Below are 18,176 nucleotides of genomic sequence, written 5' to 3'. Positions count from 1 at the left end.
ATTCTAACCAACGATTTTCGACTGAAATAATCCTAAATAAAATTGACTGTTCATTACTTCTTAAAATAATACGTTGTTTATACAAATATGTGCTTATTTCTGGTTAAGCAATAAAAAGGGTAAATCTTTAACCCATTCTTTATGTTAATAATTGTACACAGTTAGTTAGCCAACCCATTACAGACGAAATCTCGTATATCGCGATACTCTCGCGGCCTGTTGTTTCCCTTAGAAACGATTACCGCCATACTACATTGTGTTTGTGAGAGGTTGCAGCAACAGAATCAAAACACTGCAAAATGCCTCCAAAAGCACCACCGAAGATGAAACAGGTTTGATTATATGTGTCAGATGTTGCACTTTTTAAGTTCTAGAAAGAAAAAGAAAAATACCCGTTAACTTAAACCTTTTGACTAATTGTCTCAACGTTAAACTTAAAGTGCCTTTTATGTATATAAAGTTACCATAAATGTACCAGTCACTTGAAATGAATAATTTTGTTCAGAATGAATAATTACTTAAATATGTGAATCCCTCTGGCTGTGATTATGACCCAATTCATTCTTGAGATCTTCTTTTGACTGTATATGTTGATTATATTGAGAAACACAAACAGAACACACTAAATAGAAAGTTTAATATATTTACAAGTCCAAGTCCAATAACTGGCCTTGGTTTCTGGTCCAGTAGACAATTCTGAAGAGCAGAGATCGATATTTCTTAGATACTTTTATACTTTCTCAAAGTAATGCCATGTACATGCAGTTAATTGCTGTGCATGTACCTTTACTAAAGTAGCCATAGTCTAGATCAATTGATTTTCAGATTTATTATCAGGGAACATTTTTAAACACTTAGAATAAATTTCAGTGGAAATATCCCAGGCACTCAGCCATGGTGCTGAACTCTGATACCACCAGTTTCACCAGTTTATTATTGACGATCTTTAACCAGACATGGTCATGTGACATCTGCTGTTGGATCATTTCTATTCTTTATTTGATAAAACTATGTACACTTCCTTACGTTTATGGTTTCGTGATCATTATACATGAATTACTTATTGTTTGAAATATTATTTTGTTATAATGTTTAAAATGACAACTTGCTCGTTGTAAATCATTTTGAAAGAATGGTTCCAGGTCATATGGTTTTTCACAGAGGTGACTGTCAGGTTTACAGGGCTTGAAATTAACATATGCCCATCAGTCTGTGACTGGTTAAAAGTCTGGTGGACTGACTGACATTTGTTTTAATCAGTCCGATGGGACTGGTTAATTTTCTAAAGCATCATTTTGGAAATTATACTTATGATATTTTATACACACATTTGGCATGCTTCAATATGTAGATATCAGATGAATCTGATTTATAAATATAAATCCCACATTTAAGTGTTACAATATTGTCTGAGGCATATTGAGTTAAATTTCATTTTAATAACATTAACGAAACATGTTTAATTATTTCTGGAAAACTCTGTTGGACTGGTAAATTTTTCTTCGGACTGGTTGAAATTATACCCCATCAGTCCGGCTGGACTGGTGACACAAAAAGTTAGCTTCAGGCCCTGGTTTAAGAGTATGAACTACTTTTCAGCAATCCTATCACAAAATGGGCATGCATATATACATGTACTACAGTAAATATACCAGAAAAGTAGTAAATAACAATGCAGTTAAAGGAAGGATGAACAGATTCATATCAAGTGATTGGTACTAGTATGTAAACTACAGTAACATAGTTACACTAAATCTGAAAGTTTTTGCATAGATTTATATTTATGAAATTGGTTCTAAATGCTATAGATTCTATTTTTGTTTAAATGAAAATTTTGTGATGTTAATATTGTTGGTAAAAGACATTGCAAATGTTTTTAATCAAATTTAATGAAATATTTTTGTGAATTTAAAATATATACAGTACTCACAAAATATTTTTAGAATTTACAGCAATCTGCAGATATAAGCAGTTTTATAGTATTTCATTATCTTCAGTCTTGTATTCTTAGTAGTAGATTTTTCCTTCCTCAAAAGTTGTAAAGCATTAGATCTATATTAAGATGGCTCACTACACCTAGCATGAAATGATTTAATCTTTGAAAAATATGATGATATGTAATAAATACATAAGTCAAAAAGGCAAAAAAATATACAATCTGGAGAGAAAAGACATGATTTTCAAATATTTATTTCAATACCTGTATACAAAAGACAGGCGGATTTGAACTTGGGGTCTACAAGTCAGTAATTTGATACCTTATCCACTGATCATGCTACGTAGATATGTTCAAACAAATCAATCGATACACGTAATTTCACAAAACACTTTCATCACCATCTTATGACGTAGTGTCATTAAATATAGAAGTCTTGATGTAGTGAGCTACCTTAATGCTTGTATTATAACAGGAATATATAATGCATAATAAAAGTATATGTAGTATAATTTACAGTATGGACACTGTTTTCCCTTGCTTTCCTTTAACATATATATATGTATACTGGAAACTAAACCTTGCCTGCTGTTGCTCTCTAACCTTTGCCTCGCTGCATGACTTACCAATACATGTAGTAGAATATTGTAGACACATAAACGTAATAACATAATGCATAATTGTAGTACAAAGTACACCATGTACATTTCTTCAAAGTAGTACCAGTACCTCCTCCCATTTACTTTGAGGAAAATATACAATATTGTTCTTAGACAAAATAAAAGAAAAAATACTTTAATATACATACATTTTCAAATCTTAGAGTACCAACATTGATTGGGGTAATCACAACTTTATGGACCCTGAAAATGATATTTTTCTGAAATCTGAATTTACAAATTGCATTAATTAGTTTGACAGTCAATATGAATTTCAAAGTAATATACATACCAAAGTTACAAAGACAATTTTACATATCACATTCCATAATATGCATATCAGGTCCTACAATTTGTGTATCAGGTCCTATTTGCATATCAGGTCCTATAATGTGTCTCAGATCTCATAATTGCATACCAGGTCCTATCATTTGTGTATGAGGTTTTATAATTTACGTATGAGGCCTGGATTTCTCGAAAGAAACTTAAGTTGAAACTTGGACTTAAGTCTGAGATTTTGCTAAAATTTTGACTGCTCAAATAAAAGAAAACTCGAAATTAAGTTTGAGATTTTTTTGAAAAATCCAAGCCAGGTCTTAACTACTTTGCATATCAGGCTTGTATTTCTCGAAAAAATCTCAAACTTAAGTTTAAGATTTCTTTTATTTGAGCAGTCAAAATTTGAGTAAAATCTCAGACTTAAGTCCAAGTTTTTATTTAAGTTTCTTTCAAGAAATCCAGGCCAGGTCGTATCATTAGTGCATCAGGTCCACAGGCACTTCTGTAAATAAGTTATCTGTATACTAATAATAACACATCATAACTTATGTACAGAAACAAGTGCCTCTGATCTGGTCCTATAATTTGACATAAAGTCCAGTAATTTGTTCATTTTAAGTGGGAAAAGTAAGAAATTTGACATGACTGAATAAACAATTACCAGGAGCCCCCAATGGACCAGCATTGTCTTGAGAACTCCGATATACATGATATGATAACCATAATCACATCCATGCATAATATTGAAAGTGATATCTGGGGGAAATCATGCAGTCACATTTGATCATTTAAAATCTTTAAAATTACTTGATAGAGAATTTGTGTATTTTAAGGATGCAAAAATCAAATAATTCTCAAAATGAAACAACAAATGAAAGTCTTACCATATAATTAAAAACTTTTTTGGAAATAAATTTAGTTTACTCCATTCTTCTGTGGATTTGCAATCTGAAGACATAGTACTATAACTTCTGCATGTGTAGTATAGTGTAATAATATACAGTTGACTAACACCAATATCAGGCTTTAACTTGCATGAATAATTAATAACCAATAGATTAGATCTAAAGAAAAATGCTGCAAAATTATTTTCATGTGATTAACCACATGTCGGAAACATAACATAAATATTGCAGTACAACCAACTGTCAGAAAAATCACACCAGATAGAAGCAAAATAACTAAAGGGGTTCCTTTATCTTAATGTAGGGGGATCTGTCAAGGAGGAGAGCAACAAGGATCAAGGTGAGTGTCCTTTCTCCCCCCTATTGCACCCCTAATGATTATTTCTTTAAACTTTAATAACAGGCCCAGAAGGGAAAATCTTCCAGACCAACTGGTAAACCTGGAAAGGTAAAACTCTTGAATATTTTTGTATTTCATGAAGATTCAAGTCTAAGATTGTTTCGTCAGAGAAACAAATTAATGTAGGTATATGTAAAATTATACATGATGTAAATTGCATTGATCAAAACAGATGGCATTCTGTATGCAGGAAAATTTTTGTCTCCGTTTTATTTTTTCCATTTCTTCTTTTAAATATTTTAATGGGAAAATTATAACTTGGTTCATTATCAAAAGTGGCTATGGACGAATTCGAAAAGCTAATTAAGCTATGGCAAAATTGGCTAAGGGTGCATGAATTTGAAATGTTCATTTTTTTAATGCATTTGAGTAAAAGTATCACCAGGGGCAAAGATTTCATTGTGTACAGTATGGACTGTTGATTGTTTTAACATTGTAGCATTAAAGTGAATTATAAAAAACAAATTTAAACTGCAAATCTGATAACTTCGTTTTGTGATGATATATGATTATACTATAGACACATATCATTGTGTTGCATTTTGCTGATTGTACCTTTACTGCACGTAGGATGGAGATGAATTGACAGATATGGGAGACACAGATGGGGATGACTGGATGAATGTAAGTCGTACCATACATTATCAGAGCTTTGTGGATATAAGTACCTTTTTAACTGCATCATGAACATTCTGATCATGATCACTGATATGTTTCTTTTTCATGAATACAATGATGAGTGTGATATGATAGATGATGTAAAGTATTTATTGGTGCAAAGTTCTTCTCTCATGTGCTTTTCTGATTTTCTTTTATTATCCCCGGGTTTTTTTAATTTTGAGATGGTTGGGGTTTTTTTTTTTCAGACAAAAACCTTGGTGAAACCAGAGGACCAACTTGACCTTAATGAAGTGGTAAGCAAAGAAAAAAAGGTCTTAAAACCATATTTGATAACATTTAACAGCATTCTTTTTTCTTGTTCAGATCAATTGGTTAAAAGCATTTCATCATGATAACCTCAAGATAATAAAACAAAAATTCACAATGATTAATTTCTATTTCAGCAATTGAAAGAAGAATTTACTCGAATTCTGACAGCAAATAATCCCCATGCCCCACAAAACATTGTCCGATACAGCTTCAAGGTTTGTAAACTATGAAATTAGACTCCTGTAGTTCTGGATAGTAACTACTCTTTACTTAATACAAACTTTCATTGTCTGATCTATAGGTCACAGAAGATTTAATACCTAAGCAATAACCAAAACATTAAACAAAGTCATTCTTAAGGAGGTATGCTACACCAGAGAAATTTGATGTAGATGAAAAGTGGAGGATATGTACAACAATATTTTGAAGTTGAAGATTTTCAAATTTACTTTATTTTGTCAAAAAATAGTTTTAATAGAGGGTAATCTGAAAAAAATTTAAAACCCCTGCTGGACTAGAACCTACGACCTACAGATCAGCAGTCAGTATTCTAACCTACTGAGCTACTTGGCTAGGTACTTAAATGGAAAAGGAAAAGACAAATATTGCTGATATCAATTTTTTCATCCATGTTTTAAAGGAAGTCAGCCATTATGACGATGTAGAGTACTACCTTAAGATGAAATAATTGAAAATCAATTTTATTTTGTATTTGATGATTATATTATATGCGGTATATTTAATTAATTTGACAGGAAAAACAGTACAAACAAACATCGCATGTGGACCAGTTGGCCATCCATTTTGCTTTGGATGGCAACATGCTACATAAAGAATCGGATGAGGCAAAGCGACAGAGGGCTAAGCTAGGAATTCCTGAAAGTAAGTTAAATCATAGACAATTTCATTCACTACATATATCAATGACATTTTATTCATGAGACCTTTATTTTTGGATAAATTTGTGAGGTTTTCTTGATACCATTCTCATAAATGATTTTTGGGTTGCCCGAGTTTCTCAGGTGACCTATTGCTCTGTGTACGTTGTCGTGAGTTAACAATTGAACATTTTTAACTTCTTGATAACTACCCTTCCAATTCTTTTCATATTTAATATGCAGCATTTTTGGAACAAAGGGACATAAAATGTAATTTTCAGGATTCCTGCACTCCCAGGCTTAATTACTGCCAACAATTGACCAATTTTCAAAAATAATCTTCTCTACAACATACTGCACATCTGTAAGAAAAACTAAATGCATAGTCATGTAAGGCCTCTACAAAAATTGTAAAACATCTGTAAGAAAAGGTAAATGCATAGCCTTGTAAGGCCTCTACAAAAATTGTGAATTTCATGATCCTAGAAGTGTTAAAATGTTACATATATCATATTATGTGTAGCCTTTCATCAGTATATACACTTTCAAGGACATTTAAGTTTTAAGAACACATCTTGTTTTAGAATGTTGCTACAAATATTCGAATTATTTTAGATATGCAGAATACTGTATACTGGGAAATATTCGCCCCCATTTTATTTTCACCCTTTTCACCCTCGTCAGTGGGCAAATTTTAGACTGAGCGAAACTGTTTTTTCTCTTATCTCTCTTGTAACACATCTGTGTCTCGGTGAATTTAAAATGGATTGAAACTGCTGTGTCTCGGTGAATTTAAAATGGATTGAAACTGCCAGCAAGTGTAGAAAGTCGAAAATAATACTGCATATATACAGTAGGATTTCATAGCCCCTGACAGTAGTGATACTTAACTAATACTCAGGTGACTTATAAGGCCTGTGGACCTCCTGTTGAAACTAGTTTTAAAGATATACATCTTTCTTTCCCCTGTAGGTGGTGAAGTAGCAGCGAGTGAAGGAGGGGAAGCAACTTCAGCAGCTGGTGCTCCTGCTGAGGGAGAAGAAGGAAAAGATGATGTAAGTGTCACATGTCTGATCATACAAAATTTATTGTTCAATATTTCAATTTAACAGCTTTCAAATAATCCTAGTTAGAACACATGTAAGAAAACAGAGAAAAGTTTAGCATCTAATTTAATCACACAATACCAACTCTATACTCATTATGAAAGTGAGAGGTGCTGCAGATAAGAATTTTATCATGCAAGTAATATATAAAGGATTGGAACTAAGAATTTTATATCGTACAGACAACAACCACAGCAGGCGAGGAAACTGAGCCGGTATTTTATCTTTGTTACAATAGACACTGTCACGTATTCCACTATGTTTTCAGCACCATGAGCTTTCATTTCTCTTATTCTGTCTTCAAAACTTGTTTGTGAAAGATCTGGAATTTTTGTATAATTTTCTTTTTAATGTAAAAGGTAAAATTTTGATGTGTTCTACAACTTCAAACTTGTTTTGGGAGAAATCTGAGGTTTTATTATTCTTTCAAAGTGGATAAGGCCGCATAACAACATTACTTTTGTGTCTATTCAATTGATTGAATTTTCACTTCAACTCGTTTTTGAATTCTTTCAGCAATATTTCATCTTGGTTTTTATATGAATTTTAGTATGAAATTTGTAATGTTTAGATTTGATTAACAGTAACATTTGTAAAAAAAAAATTTTAGAGAAGGTAGTCAAAAATTGGTTGCTAATTTGTCAGTAAAAAATGTAAATTTGCAATTTTACACACACAGTTTTAGTTGATTTTTTATCCACTTTATCTTTGTTTGAATTTTTATGGAAGAGAACAGAAGCATTGACTTTATCATTCAGTCTGTTGGGGTTAACACTGCCTGCTGCTATTGATGTTGTGGTGACACCTTTTTATAGAATGTGTTATAAATGTTATATATATGTACATATACTAGTGGTCACATAAAAACCATAAGGTCAAAAGGAATCTAGATATGAATTTTCAATTGATACAAACAGAAATCAGATAAAGTACAACAATTATTTCAGAAAAAATACTAAATGTATGTACATTGGATTTTTTTAATTTTATTTTTCAGGCTAAAGAGGGTGAACAGAGGGATGATGCCACCACCCCAGCCCCAGGTGCCCCATCAAAGGGGGGTGAAAAATTGACCAACCAATTCAACTTCAGTGAAAGGGCCTCCCAGACCTACAATAACCCATACAGGGTACTTTAGTTCAACACATATGAAGTACATGTACAAGTGTATTGAATTTGTCAACATTAGTATGATCAATAATGACAATTTAGTGAATTAACTTCTATAGTCTTTAATTGGTATAATATTTGAAATTTGTGATGTCAATCCAAGTAAGTATGGACATGTACAGTGTACTCTCTCAAGATTTAAAGTTGTGAAACTTTTTAGATTAAGAATTGTTGAAGGAATAATAGGACAATAGATCATGTTAATTTTGAGAAATACTGAACATTTTCCGTTTATTTGACAGGAGCGTGGGACTGCCACCGAGCCACCACCCAGAGCCACATTTTCCTCCAACGTCACACAGTGGGAGATAGCAGACGCTTACCATGAAGACTTTGAAAAACAGGTAGCGACGCTGTCATGATCTTTTTTCTCAAATTAATTCATCTTCATCATAAAACTGTGTTCAAAGATTTGCATATTAATTTTGAAATATATGAATAAAATTAGGTCTATAGAATATACTTAATCAATAGTGTATTATATATATATACAGGTACAGTCCCATACATGTACTATATTGATTGCATTAAAGTTTAAAGCAGCTTTTGTTTTAAAGACACTTAACATAGGGCATTTGTATACTTAATCAGTTGAATTGAATGAATATGTTGTGATATTCTACAGTTAGAGGCAATTCGAGCAAAACAAGTTCATAAGGCTCCACCCACTTTTCCTCACCACCAACACCATTTCCAAGTATTGGTCACCTTGGCTCTATAAATGATCTTATCAATTTTACATTCATTCTCATAGCAGAGGGTTTAAGAAAATACTTCAAGTTATAAATGTTCAGCTAAACATGCATATAATTATAAGCAAGTGCATCATTTCATGAATTTATAGTCTCTTTTTATATGTACAACAAGTTCAGTCTTTTTTTTTTTTTTTCCTTTTAAAAGTTTACTGTATACTTTCTGAAACATTTGATTGTTTGGGACAGTTCTAAAAATCTTATGATATTGGTTTCTTGGATGACAGATTTATAACATGAAGTATTTCATTACCGGTAGTATTTTCCCTTTGCTCTGCAGTGTTTAGATTTCACAAATAGTTTAGATCATTGCTTTGCCTTTGTATTAAAATGAAACAATTTGATTGATGTAATCTGTTTTTATAATTACATGTTACACAGAAAACTGAAATCCTATCCAGTCAGAATTATCTGGCTCTGAAATATGGCTCCAAGCGTTTCAGTGCATTTTGGGTAAACTGGAATACGTGTATATGCCAAAAATAGGCTAATCAAAATTATTCCCACCATGATTTATATCCTGCACAGATATTCACCAAACCACAGAAAAACATATTAGCATAAATATTCACCAATAATATGCAGACTGCAAAAAGAACACTGTAAATTGCTATATTTAGATGTCTGCAATAATATTATATAAATATCTGCATTCTTGCAATGGCTGCATGTGAATGAAGACTTTGAAAGTATTAAGTGTTGCAATTCAGTATTATCATTTCATTGCAATGTGGAAAGTTACATGTTTTTACTTTTCAAGGAGATTTATTCACTCATTTTAAGATAATATGAAATTTATCTTGCTAAATGCAAATATGAAAAATTTATTTCGCTTTAGAGCAGGTTGTTATGAAAAGAAATGAGTTAATTTAAATCAATAATCTAGCTTTACATATAGTCTGAGATATACTGATTGTAAACTAGTACATGTATCATAATGATATCTGAAGTACAAAATGCATGTGCATGAAATTATTTAGCACAAATGGGTGTATTTTCTAGTCATTTGATAATACTTAGTATGCATGTCTCAATCTTTACTCATAATATATATGTATATCAAATAATCAGATCATTACATACAGTACCATACTGTATAGCATAAAATTGCATGATATGTCATAAGTTTTGCCTATATATAGATCAAAAAGTTTCAGAGGATGATCTTATTTTTAAATTGCATCATAGAAACTCCATAAAGAAAGGCAAATGTACATACTGTGTTTGTCCCAATAAAATGTCCAGGGCACTGAACATTTTAGAGGGGGTGTATAAGATATCAACTTTTTACACAAGACAAAAGACAATATCAAATATGAATAGATAAGTGGTAATGTGCTTGACAAAAACTGGCTAATGCAATTGTACATAATGTAGTTAAATGTTGTAACAGATTTATCTTAAATATCAATCATTGATTAAAAACTGACACCCTCTCCCCTGAAATTGCTGTGAAATACGAATGTATGAATGACAATCAATTAGAAACAACTGAGTTGAAAGGACTGGTATGCCTGATAGATATAGAACAATATTATAGGGGCAGATATGGTATAAGTACTGTATATCTAGTAAATGATTCATAGATTGTTGGGAGTTGTGCTTCTGAGAAAGAAAGAAAAACTAACGCTTAATTCATATATTATATTTTTTCATACTCCAATGTATATCCTATTAAACAATGCAATGTATTAATTAACATCGTAATACTTTTAGGAGAAGAGCAAAGAGAAAAAGACCATCCCTGGAAGAAAAGAAGAAGAAAAAACTAGAAAGAAGTTGACTATTACTGAAACACAGGTGAGAAATTAACGATGAAACAAATTAAACTCTCAGTGATCACTTAAGATTGACTGTTGAAAGAATGAGGAATTAAATTTTTTGTAGTGCTCCTATTTATGTTAATAGTAAATGTACTAAAAACAAACCCCAAATTCAACAAATATTGAAATTAAATGTATATTGTTATTGAATTTTCTAGTCTTGAAGCTGTACATTCAGTTTGTTCATTTCAAAATGAAAAGAAACAGAAATTAGAACATCACATTCTTTTTAGAAAGTTCATGGTGTCTATCAAACGTTTTAAAATATAATGATTTTGCAACTTCTTTCAATGTAGGGTGATGACATATCCCGCATTTCCAAGGCAACAAAGATCGTAGAGCGAATGGTGAACCAGAACACATACGATGACATCGCACAAGATTTCAAATACTGGGAGGATCCTTCTGATGAATACCGAGATAATGAAGGAACCATGTTGCCTTTGTGGAGATTCTCATATGAGAAGGCCAAAAAACTCGCAGTCACCTCTCTTTGCTGGAGTCCCAAATACAAAGATTTGTTTGCTGTTTCCTATGGATCATGTAGGTTGCTTTTAATGTCTTGTGTAAGCCAATCCAGGAAAATTCTTAACAGCTGATTGCAGCTTTCACTGGAAAAAGATCTAAAAATCCTGGTTTGCTTTATAGATGACTGTAGTGTGATATCATGTATTTTGCAATCATTTGATATATTAAATGTCCTGAAACTACAATATACAATAGCTCCCTTACTTCATTACAGATGATTTCATGAAGCAGGGCAGTGGAATGATTCTGTTCTTTTCTATGAAAAATCCCTCCTTTTCTGAGTACGTTTATGAAACAGACAGTGGCGTGATGTGCTTGGATGTCCATCCAGAACACCCATACATGGTCGCTGTAGGTTTCTACGATGGCAGTGTGGGAGTTTACAATGTGCAGAAAAAAGAACCCGTCCATAGATGTACGGCCAAAAATGGCAAACACACAGACCCAGTGTGGCAGGTATGATGCTTGTCTGAATTTCATCTTTCAGTTATCCTATACAAGCAATTTATTATGATTCAGATCAGAATTTGTTTAACATTTTTGAATACTGTAAACCAAGTTTTACCAATGTGCAAGAAATATTCACAAGCACCATTCTTGCAAATATTTGTCATTGTAAACTTATTTTTATGTAAATTTATGAAGATTTTTAAGTTTATATATAGGTTCACTTGCAAATATAAGCGAAAAGGAATGCTTTCATCATGGATGATTTGCTTATATAAAAATGTACATATACAAAAAGCATTATGAAAGGACTACATTTAGTCTCTAGTCAGGAATCAAAATTTTTGTTGGGTTTGATATTGATGCACCTAGAGATCCTGTCAGTTGATATTGTATTTGAATATTCCTCAATTTCAGGTTAGATGGCAAAAAGATGACCTTGAAAACAATCATAACTTTTACTCCGTGTCCTCTGATGGTAGAATAGTACACTGGACAATTATCAAGGTAAGCACGGCACAGAATTGTTTGCTTCTCATCTCACATGTACCAAATCATTTTTTAAATCACAAATCTTGGAGGTCAAGCAAGTTGTAAATGTCTTTATATGATCTCAAGGATAAATTCATACTTTAAAACTTCAGAATGAGCTCCTGTTTGAGGACGTGATTACCCTCACACTGCCTGACGCTCCCGCAGAGGGCCCAGATGGAACCAAAATTAACACCATTGGTAAGACCTTATTAATTGTCATACTTGTCATAAGATAATGACAATGCCTAACTGCAGTAACTGTTAATTTCTCAAAGAAGTATACCGTATATACTACATTTTGGGAATTAAAAATTGGTCCAAAACTATATCCGACTTATAGGCGAGTTCTAAGAAGGTTAGCATTTTTCTGGACAGCGTTATGTACCGTAGAGTATTTTTTATACAACTTCGTATTCTGACGATTATTATGATTAATGTTGACTGGACATATTATATCATTCATGTATTCTAGGATTATATGCATTAAGTACAGGTATTTACATATTCTAATGATTTTATTCATCTTAAGTGTATTCTATATTATTGAAATTGATTTGTTGAAAAAATGAATAAATATCAGCACATTTTACAAAATATTATTTGAAACAGTGATGAAAATGTTAGAGCATTGATTTGAAATTGTCAACCGATTCTTGAAAAAGGTTATACTGACTTATAAGCGGGTCAATGGCAAATTCCTCTAAAATAGCTTACAAAATATACCACCGACGTATAGGTGAACCGACCTATAGGCGAGTATATACGGTATTCAACAATGAACATCTCTCGCTCCAGAAATCAAGACAGAAATCTGTACCAATGTTTTAAAATATTATACTCCATATGATGTGTACGTGAGTAAAAATTAAGCTTGGTTGTGATAATACTCTATTTGAACCTCATAAAATTGATGCTGGAGCATGCCTGGGCTTTAAACTTTATAAAGATAACTTTGGATAAGCGTAAATGCTTATTGTGTTGTTTATGAGAAATGACAGGAGATAGTTGAATTTTATGATGAAAGGACGGATTTTACTCAGAATTGAGTATTGCTGATTGTCAACTTTTTATAATGGCAAATTAGGTGTATATTGAAATCATTTTTCATAAATTGTATTTGATAAGGCAGATGTTCTCTATTGCATATAGTCCATTTTGTAACACTTGGGCTATTCTCAAGAATGAAAGAATTCATTCTCTAACAAATTATGTTTAAATATAACAAATTGCATTTAAACTATACAGAAGAATTTGCACTACTTGTTCTTTGTCTTTGTACATACAGGATGTGGAACAGCATTTGACTTCCATAAAAAGAATGACTACCTGTTCCTTGTGGGGACAGAAGAAGGTAAAATCCACCAGTGTTCCAAGGCATACAGCAGCCAGTTTCTGGATTCAGTGGACGCCCACAACATGGCCGTGTACAAAGTGCGCTGGAACCCATTCCACCCCAGGATATACATTACATGCAGTGCCGACTGGACCGTGAAAATCTGGGAGGTCAGCAGCAAGACCACAGCAGACAAAATGGAGGGTGCCCAAGTGGAGGCTCAGACTAAGTGAGTGAATTTTAACCCAGAGATCTGTTGTTGAAGCTAGCTTCAAATGTTGTTGAAGCTATACTCAATGAATGGTAAGGAAAATTAAGAAAATCAAGAGAATCCAAAAGGTTTATGGAGTGCAGAACACTTTTCACATTCTTTTTTTTTTTTTTTTTACATTGTAGGAAACCTCTGTTTACTTTTGACCTTAACAACTCGGTTGGCGATGTTGCATGGGCCCCCTACTCTTCCACTGCGTTTGCTGCAGTAACAGCTGATGGAAAGGTAGCCATTTCTCAGATACCTCTATATGTTTTTAACAATGGTAAAAGCATTTTCAATGCTGTAGTAAAGGAGATTCACATAGTGTTTCTACTACATGTACTACAGTGCTCTTTCTTTAGTTACAATGATGTTTTGTAAATACACATGTTCTCGATTTGCTTTGCAGATGTTTGTATATGATTTAAATATCAACAAATATGAACCCCTATGTGAACAAATGGTAGCCCAGAAGAAGAAAACCAAGCTAACACATATAGAGTTCAATCCCAAAGATCCAATTGTTATAGTTGGGGATGATAGGTAATGTCGATGCATATTTAATCAAAAATCTATTTTAGAATAATTACCAAGTACAGAAATAATGGCTCTTTAGAATTTTTTGATAATGATGTCTAATCTGTATTATGAAAATACGTACAATGTGTATTTCTTTTTACAGGGGAAATGTTACAAGTTTAAAGATATCACCTAATCTGAGAAAATTACCAAAGGTGTGTAGATTGATTTTTCATAATTAAAATCTTATATTCTGTGTAGTAGATATTGAAAATCAATGACGATTGGAATTATGGTAATCAGATGAAATAGCTACAAAATATTGGATGGTTAGGGAATCACCATTTTGTCAACTTTAACTCCTGTTTCGTTATAATTTTGTCTCATCTTCTCCGATTTTCTCCAAGAGTAATCGTGCAAATAATTTTCTCATTTTCACTCTAATGCTGTGTATTTCCTTTAGCCTTACTTGGAGGACCCCTCCATTGTTAATAATCCTATCAAACTATTGTATTACGAATTGTTGGAAAAATATGAAGGAGGTCCAACTTTTGGAGTGGTAAACTGTTCTTTAAAATCAATATCAATGTTTTTGTTTGCAAAAGATATTATTTCCTTTCTATCAATAAAATTTATATTTATATAAATATATATTTACATATGATTTGGAGTTTTGGGCATATGAAATATAGTTTTGTTTTGGGAAAGCAGTGAAATGATATGAATTATCAGTTTTGCACATTGATATGAACACTTTCCCCTTATATAATTAAAATTTAATTATCACACTATTTTGAGATTAGGTGACTTGATATATTTTACTACGTTTCATCACAGTCTTTATGTGTCACAGCTATTATTTTAAAAGCATTTCACAGCACACATGAATTGGTTTGATACATGATTATGCATGAAAATTTTATCAGAAAATTTTAAAGATGTATACTTGTACATGCATACATACATGTACCATAGTGCTATTTACATATCTATTTACATTTGCAATGTCATTGCCTTCCATATATTTACAAATTGTAATGATCAATAGCCATTTCCTCATGAATGCGCTACAGTTGTGAACAAGGTGTGTATGATCAATAGCCATTTCCTCATGAATGCGCTACAGTTGTGAACAAGGTGTGTATGAATCTTGATAAATATAGTACGTCTATTCTAACGACTGGAAAATCCAACAGAGATGAAGGTAGAATGTAAATAGGAAAAATGAACTGCATTCTTGAAAACACATGAGGGTATGAACTGCAACGCTTCATGTCAACGCACTTTTCATGAAGCGCTAATGCTCTTCATTAGGTATGCCGGCGGTGTGAAGCGCCGCTAATGCTCTTCATTAGGTATGCCGGCGGTGTGAAGCGCCGCTAACGCTCTTCATTAGGTATGCCGGCGGTGTGAAGCGCCACTAACGCTCTTCATTAGGTATGCCGGTGGTGTGAAGCGCCGCAGTTCATACCCTCTTGAATTTTCTTTAAAATGAAATTTATGTCTTGAAAATATCAGCTCTAAGATTATTACAAAGTATGTATGTGTGTGTGTATATATATATATATATATATATAATATATATAGCTATAGGAAAGCAAGATTGAAATTGAATACACTAAGTGATGCCATTTCTATTTTTCTTTCTGCAACTTAGGAAAAGAAAGGAGCACCCCCAATGGACCCCAAGCAGAAAGAGGAAAATGAAATAGCTAAGTTAGATAAAATCTTATCAATGGTCAGGGAACCTAATGAAGACAAGAAATAAACATCATGTGACAAACTACTGGGAGGAATTTGACTCTTCTGTGAAAATAGACTTTGGAAGTGACCAAAAATGTGATGTCAGTAAATTTTCTCCACATTTGGACATATCCATGGAATTTGTCAAACTTTGCTTTATGTTCGAAAATCATCATTGTCGATGTATCGAATGTGTTAAAATGAAGTGAATTGGTTTAAACTATTTATTGTGTATTTTTCAAATGACAGTAACATTGAAGTGAATTGGGATATTGTTATGATGCAATAATTCTGACAGATAATTATTACAATTTAATGCATTGTGTTAGTATATAAAATGTGATATGCATGTACTAAGCATTTTAAATTTATATTTTTATTAAAATAAAATCAATGAAACACTTACCATCTAGTCTTATTATATTATATACATTTTGATGTTCAGAATTTATGAAATGGATTTAATTATTTAATATTTCTTACTAGTTCCAACCTCATATGACTTGCACTAGTATCAATATTAATGGTTGAAAGTGGGAAAAACTGTATTAATTTCCACTCAATATAGTTTGATTTTAATTAATAACCGAAGAAAATGTGTATGTTGTCACCTTTTTTAAGGCGTCAGACATACAAAAACTGAAGTATAGGTCAAGATCAGAAAATCGCAAATTTTTGTAAAACAGAATGATAAAAATAGATTAAAACTTGTTGAAATGATGAATTTTTAATGTCAGCGGTTTATAAAAACTGCTTATATGTATAAATTAATTCAATGTGGATACTAAGGAAAACATTGTATGCACAGGCACTCGACGTTTTAAATATATATAATATTAAAAAAATTGTCTTGCTGTAAATATAATATTTTGTTTAAATGAAGAATTTTTTTTTTTTATTATAGGTATTTAAAATGTCGAGTGCCTGTGATTGTATGATAGACAAGCAGTAGAGGAAATACTAAGATAGGAGTTATTGCCCTTGACAACATTTTTTTATTACAAATAATTTATTATCTATGGAAAATTTGAACTTTTTCACTATCGATAGTTTACCAGATCTTTTATTTTATACAGTGAATAAAATTCCTCTGGAAGATATACTTCTATCATGCGCAAAGTTTAATTTGATAAAGATTTTTGCAAAAACCTATGACATCACAGGAGGATCGATCCACCTTAACAAAAATTACCACAACTTAAAGGAATGGTTCCTATTATTTTGAAATAGCTAGCAAACCCTGACTTTGCAGGCAGTAATACTGCGTACAAAAATAGCCTGTAGATTTCCACAACGTGGAGCACCTTCTTGGAACATGGACAACCTTGTACACTACATTTATTTCAAATTGACATCCTTGAAAATCAATATAACCAGCCTTCATCCAGAATTTCATGCAAATTAGTTATCAGCCACTTCTGCAGTTGATCAATTTGTGATTGTGTTAGTCTTAAAAAGTGTGTATGAGGAGATGAAAAATCTTTTTCAGTAGAATAGTTCCTTATCAATAATTTTAAACAATTATAAAGGTTCTGAATAAAGTATTTTAAGAGTTTCTTCAAATTTTATGGTTGTTTTTTGCAATAGATGATGTCCTTTTCCTGAATAATTTCCTTAGATTTCTTGATTATTGAAGTACTGGGAAACAATTTTTCGCTGTATTGAAGATGTTGTGATTTCTCGGATTATGCGTGATGACAAAAGGGATGTTTGTGCGTAATGTTTTAGAATCTGAATTTCTGTTAACTTTCCGTAACTCTGTGACAGGTATTTGTTTTGCTTTTCTGATAGCTTCAGTTATAAGATCACGGGGATACTTTTGGCGATGGAGATAATTACCCAGTTCTTCTAATCATTTAATTCTTAAGTTCTTCGTTGGTAACTATAATGCAATTTCTCAATGGCTAAGTTAAATGGTATGTTCCGTTTCGTGTGTGATGAGTGACAAGAGCTGAAAAGAAAATATTGATGACTGTCGGTT

General features: G+C 32.1%; 1 protein-coding gene across 8 annotated transcripts; it reads left to right on the top strand.

Moving 5' to 3' along the window:
• Positions 1 to 215: 215 nt before the first annotated feature.
• On the top strand, positions 216 to 16,600 carry LOC125650442 (dynein intermediate chain 2, ciliary-like). 8 transcript variants are annotated; one of them, XM_048878757.2, is made up of 21 exons: positions 216 to 332; positions 4,084 to 4,119; positions 4,750 to 4,803; positions 5,046 to 5,093; positions 5,244 to 5,324; positions 5,865 to 5,991; positions 6,960 to 7,042; positions 7,276 to 7,308; positions 8,091 to 8,222; positions 8,506 to 8,607; positions 9,397 to 9,468; positions 10,732 to 10,815; positions 11,135 to 11,381; positions 11,581 to 11,822; positions 12,231 to 12,320; positions 12,458 to 12,545; positions 13,633 to 13,909; positions 14,077 to 14,176; positions 14,343 to 14,476; positions 14,616 to 14,667; positions 16,110 to 16,600. In XM_048878757.2, exons 1-21 carry the CDS (start codon positions 300 to 302, stop codon positions 16,218 to 16,220), a joined length of 2,226 nt encoding a protein of 741 aa, XP_048734714.2. In that variant the 5' UTR covers positions 216 to 299; the 3' UTR covers positions 16,221 to 16,600. The 8 variants fall into 8 exon arrangements, with proteins under 8 accessions (XP_048734714.2, XP_056022767.1, XP_056022768.1 ...); XM_048878756.2 differs by lacking the exon at positions 4,084 to 4,119 and adding an exon at positions 4,183 to 4,227 and having other exon boundaries at positions 219 to 332; XM_056166792.1 differs by lacking the exon at positions 7,276 to 7,308.
• Positions 16,601 to 18,176: the final 1,576 nt, after the last annotated feature.

This window comes from Ostrea edulis, chromosome 5 (assembly GCF_947568905.1).
Source record: "Ostrea edulis chromosome 5, xbOstEdul1.1, whole genome shotgun sequence".
NCBI classification, from domain to species: domain Eukaryota; kingdom Metazoa; phylum Mollusca; class Bivalvia; order Ostreida; family Ostreidae; genus Ostrea; species Ostrea edulis.
Note: the sequence above shows the minus strand (reverse complement) of the source record. Positions and strands in the feature narration are given on the sequence as shown.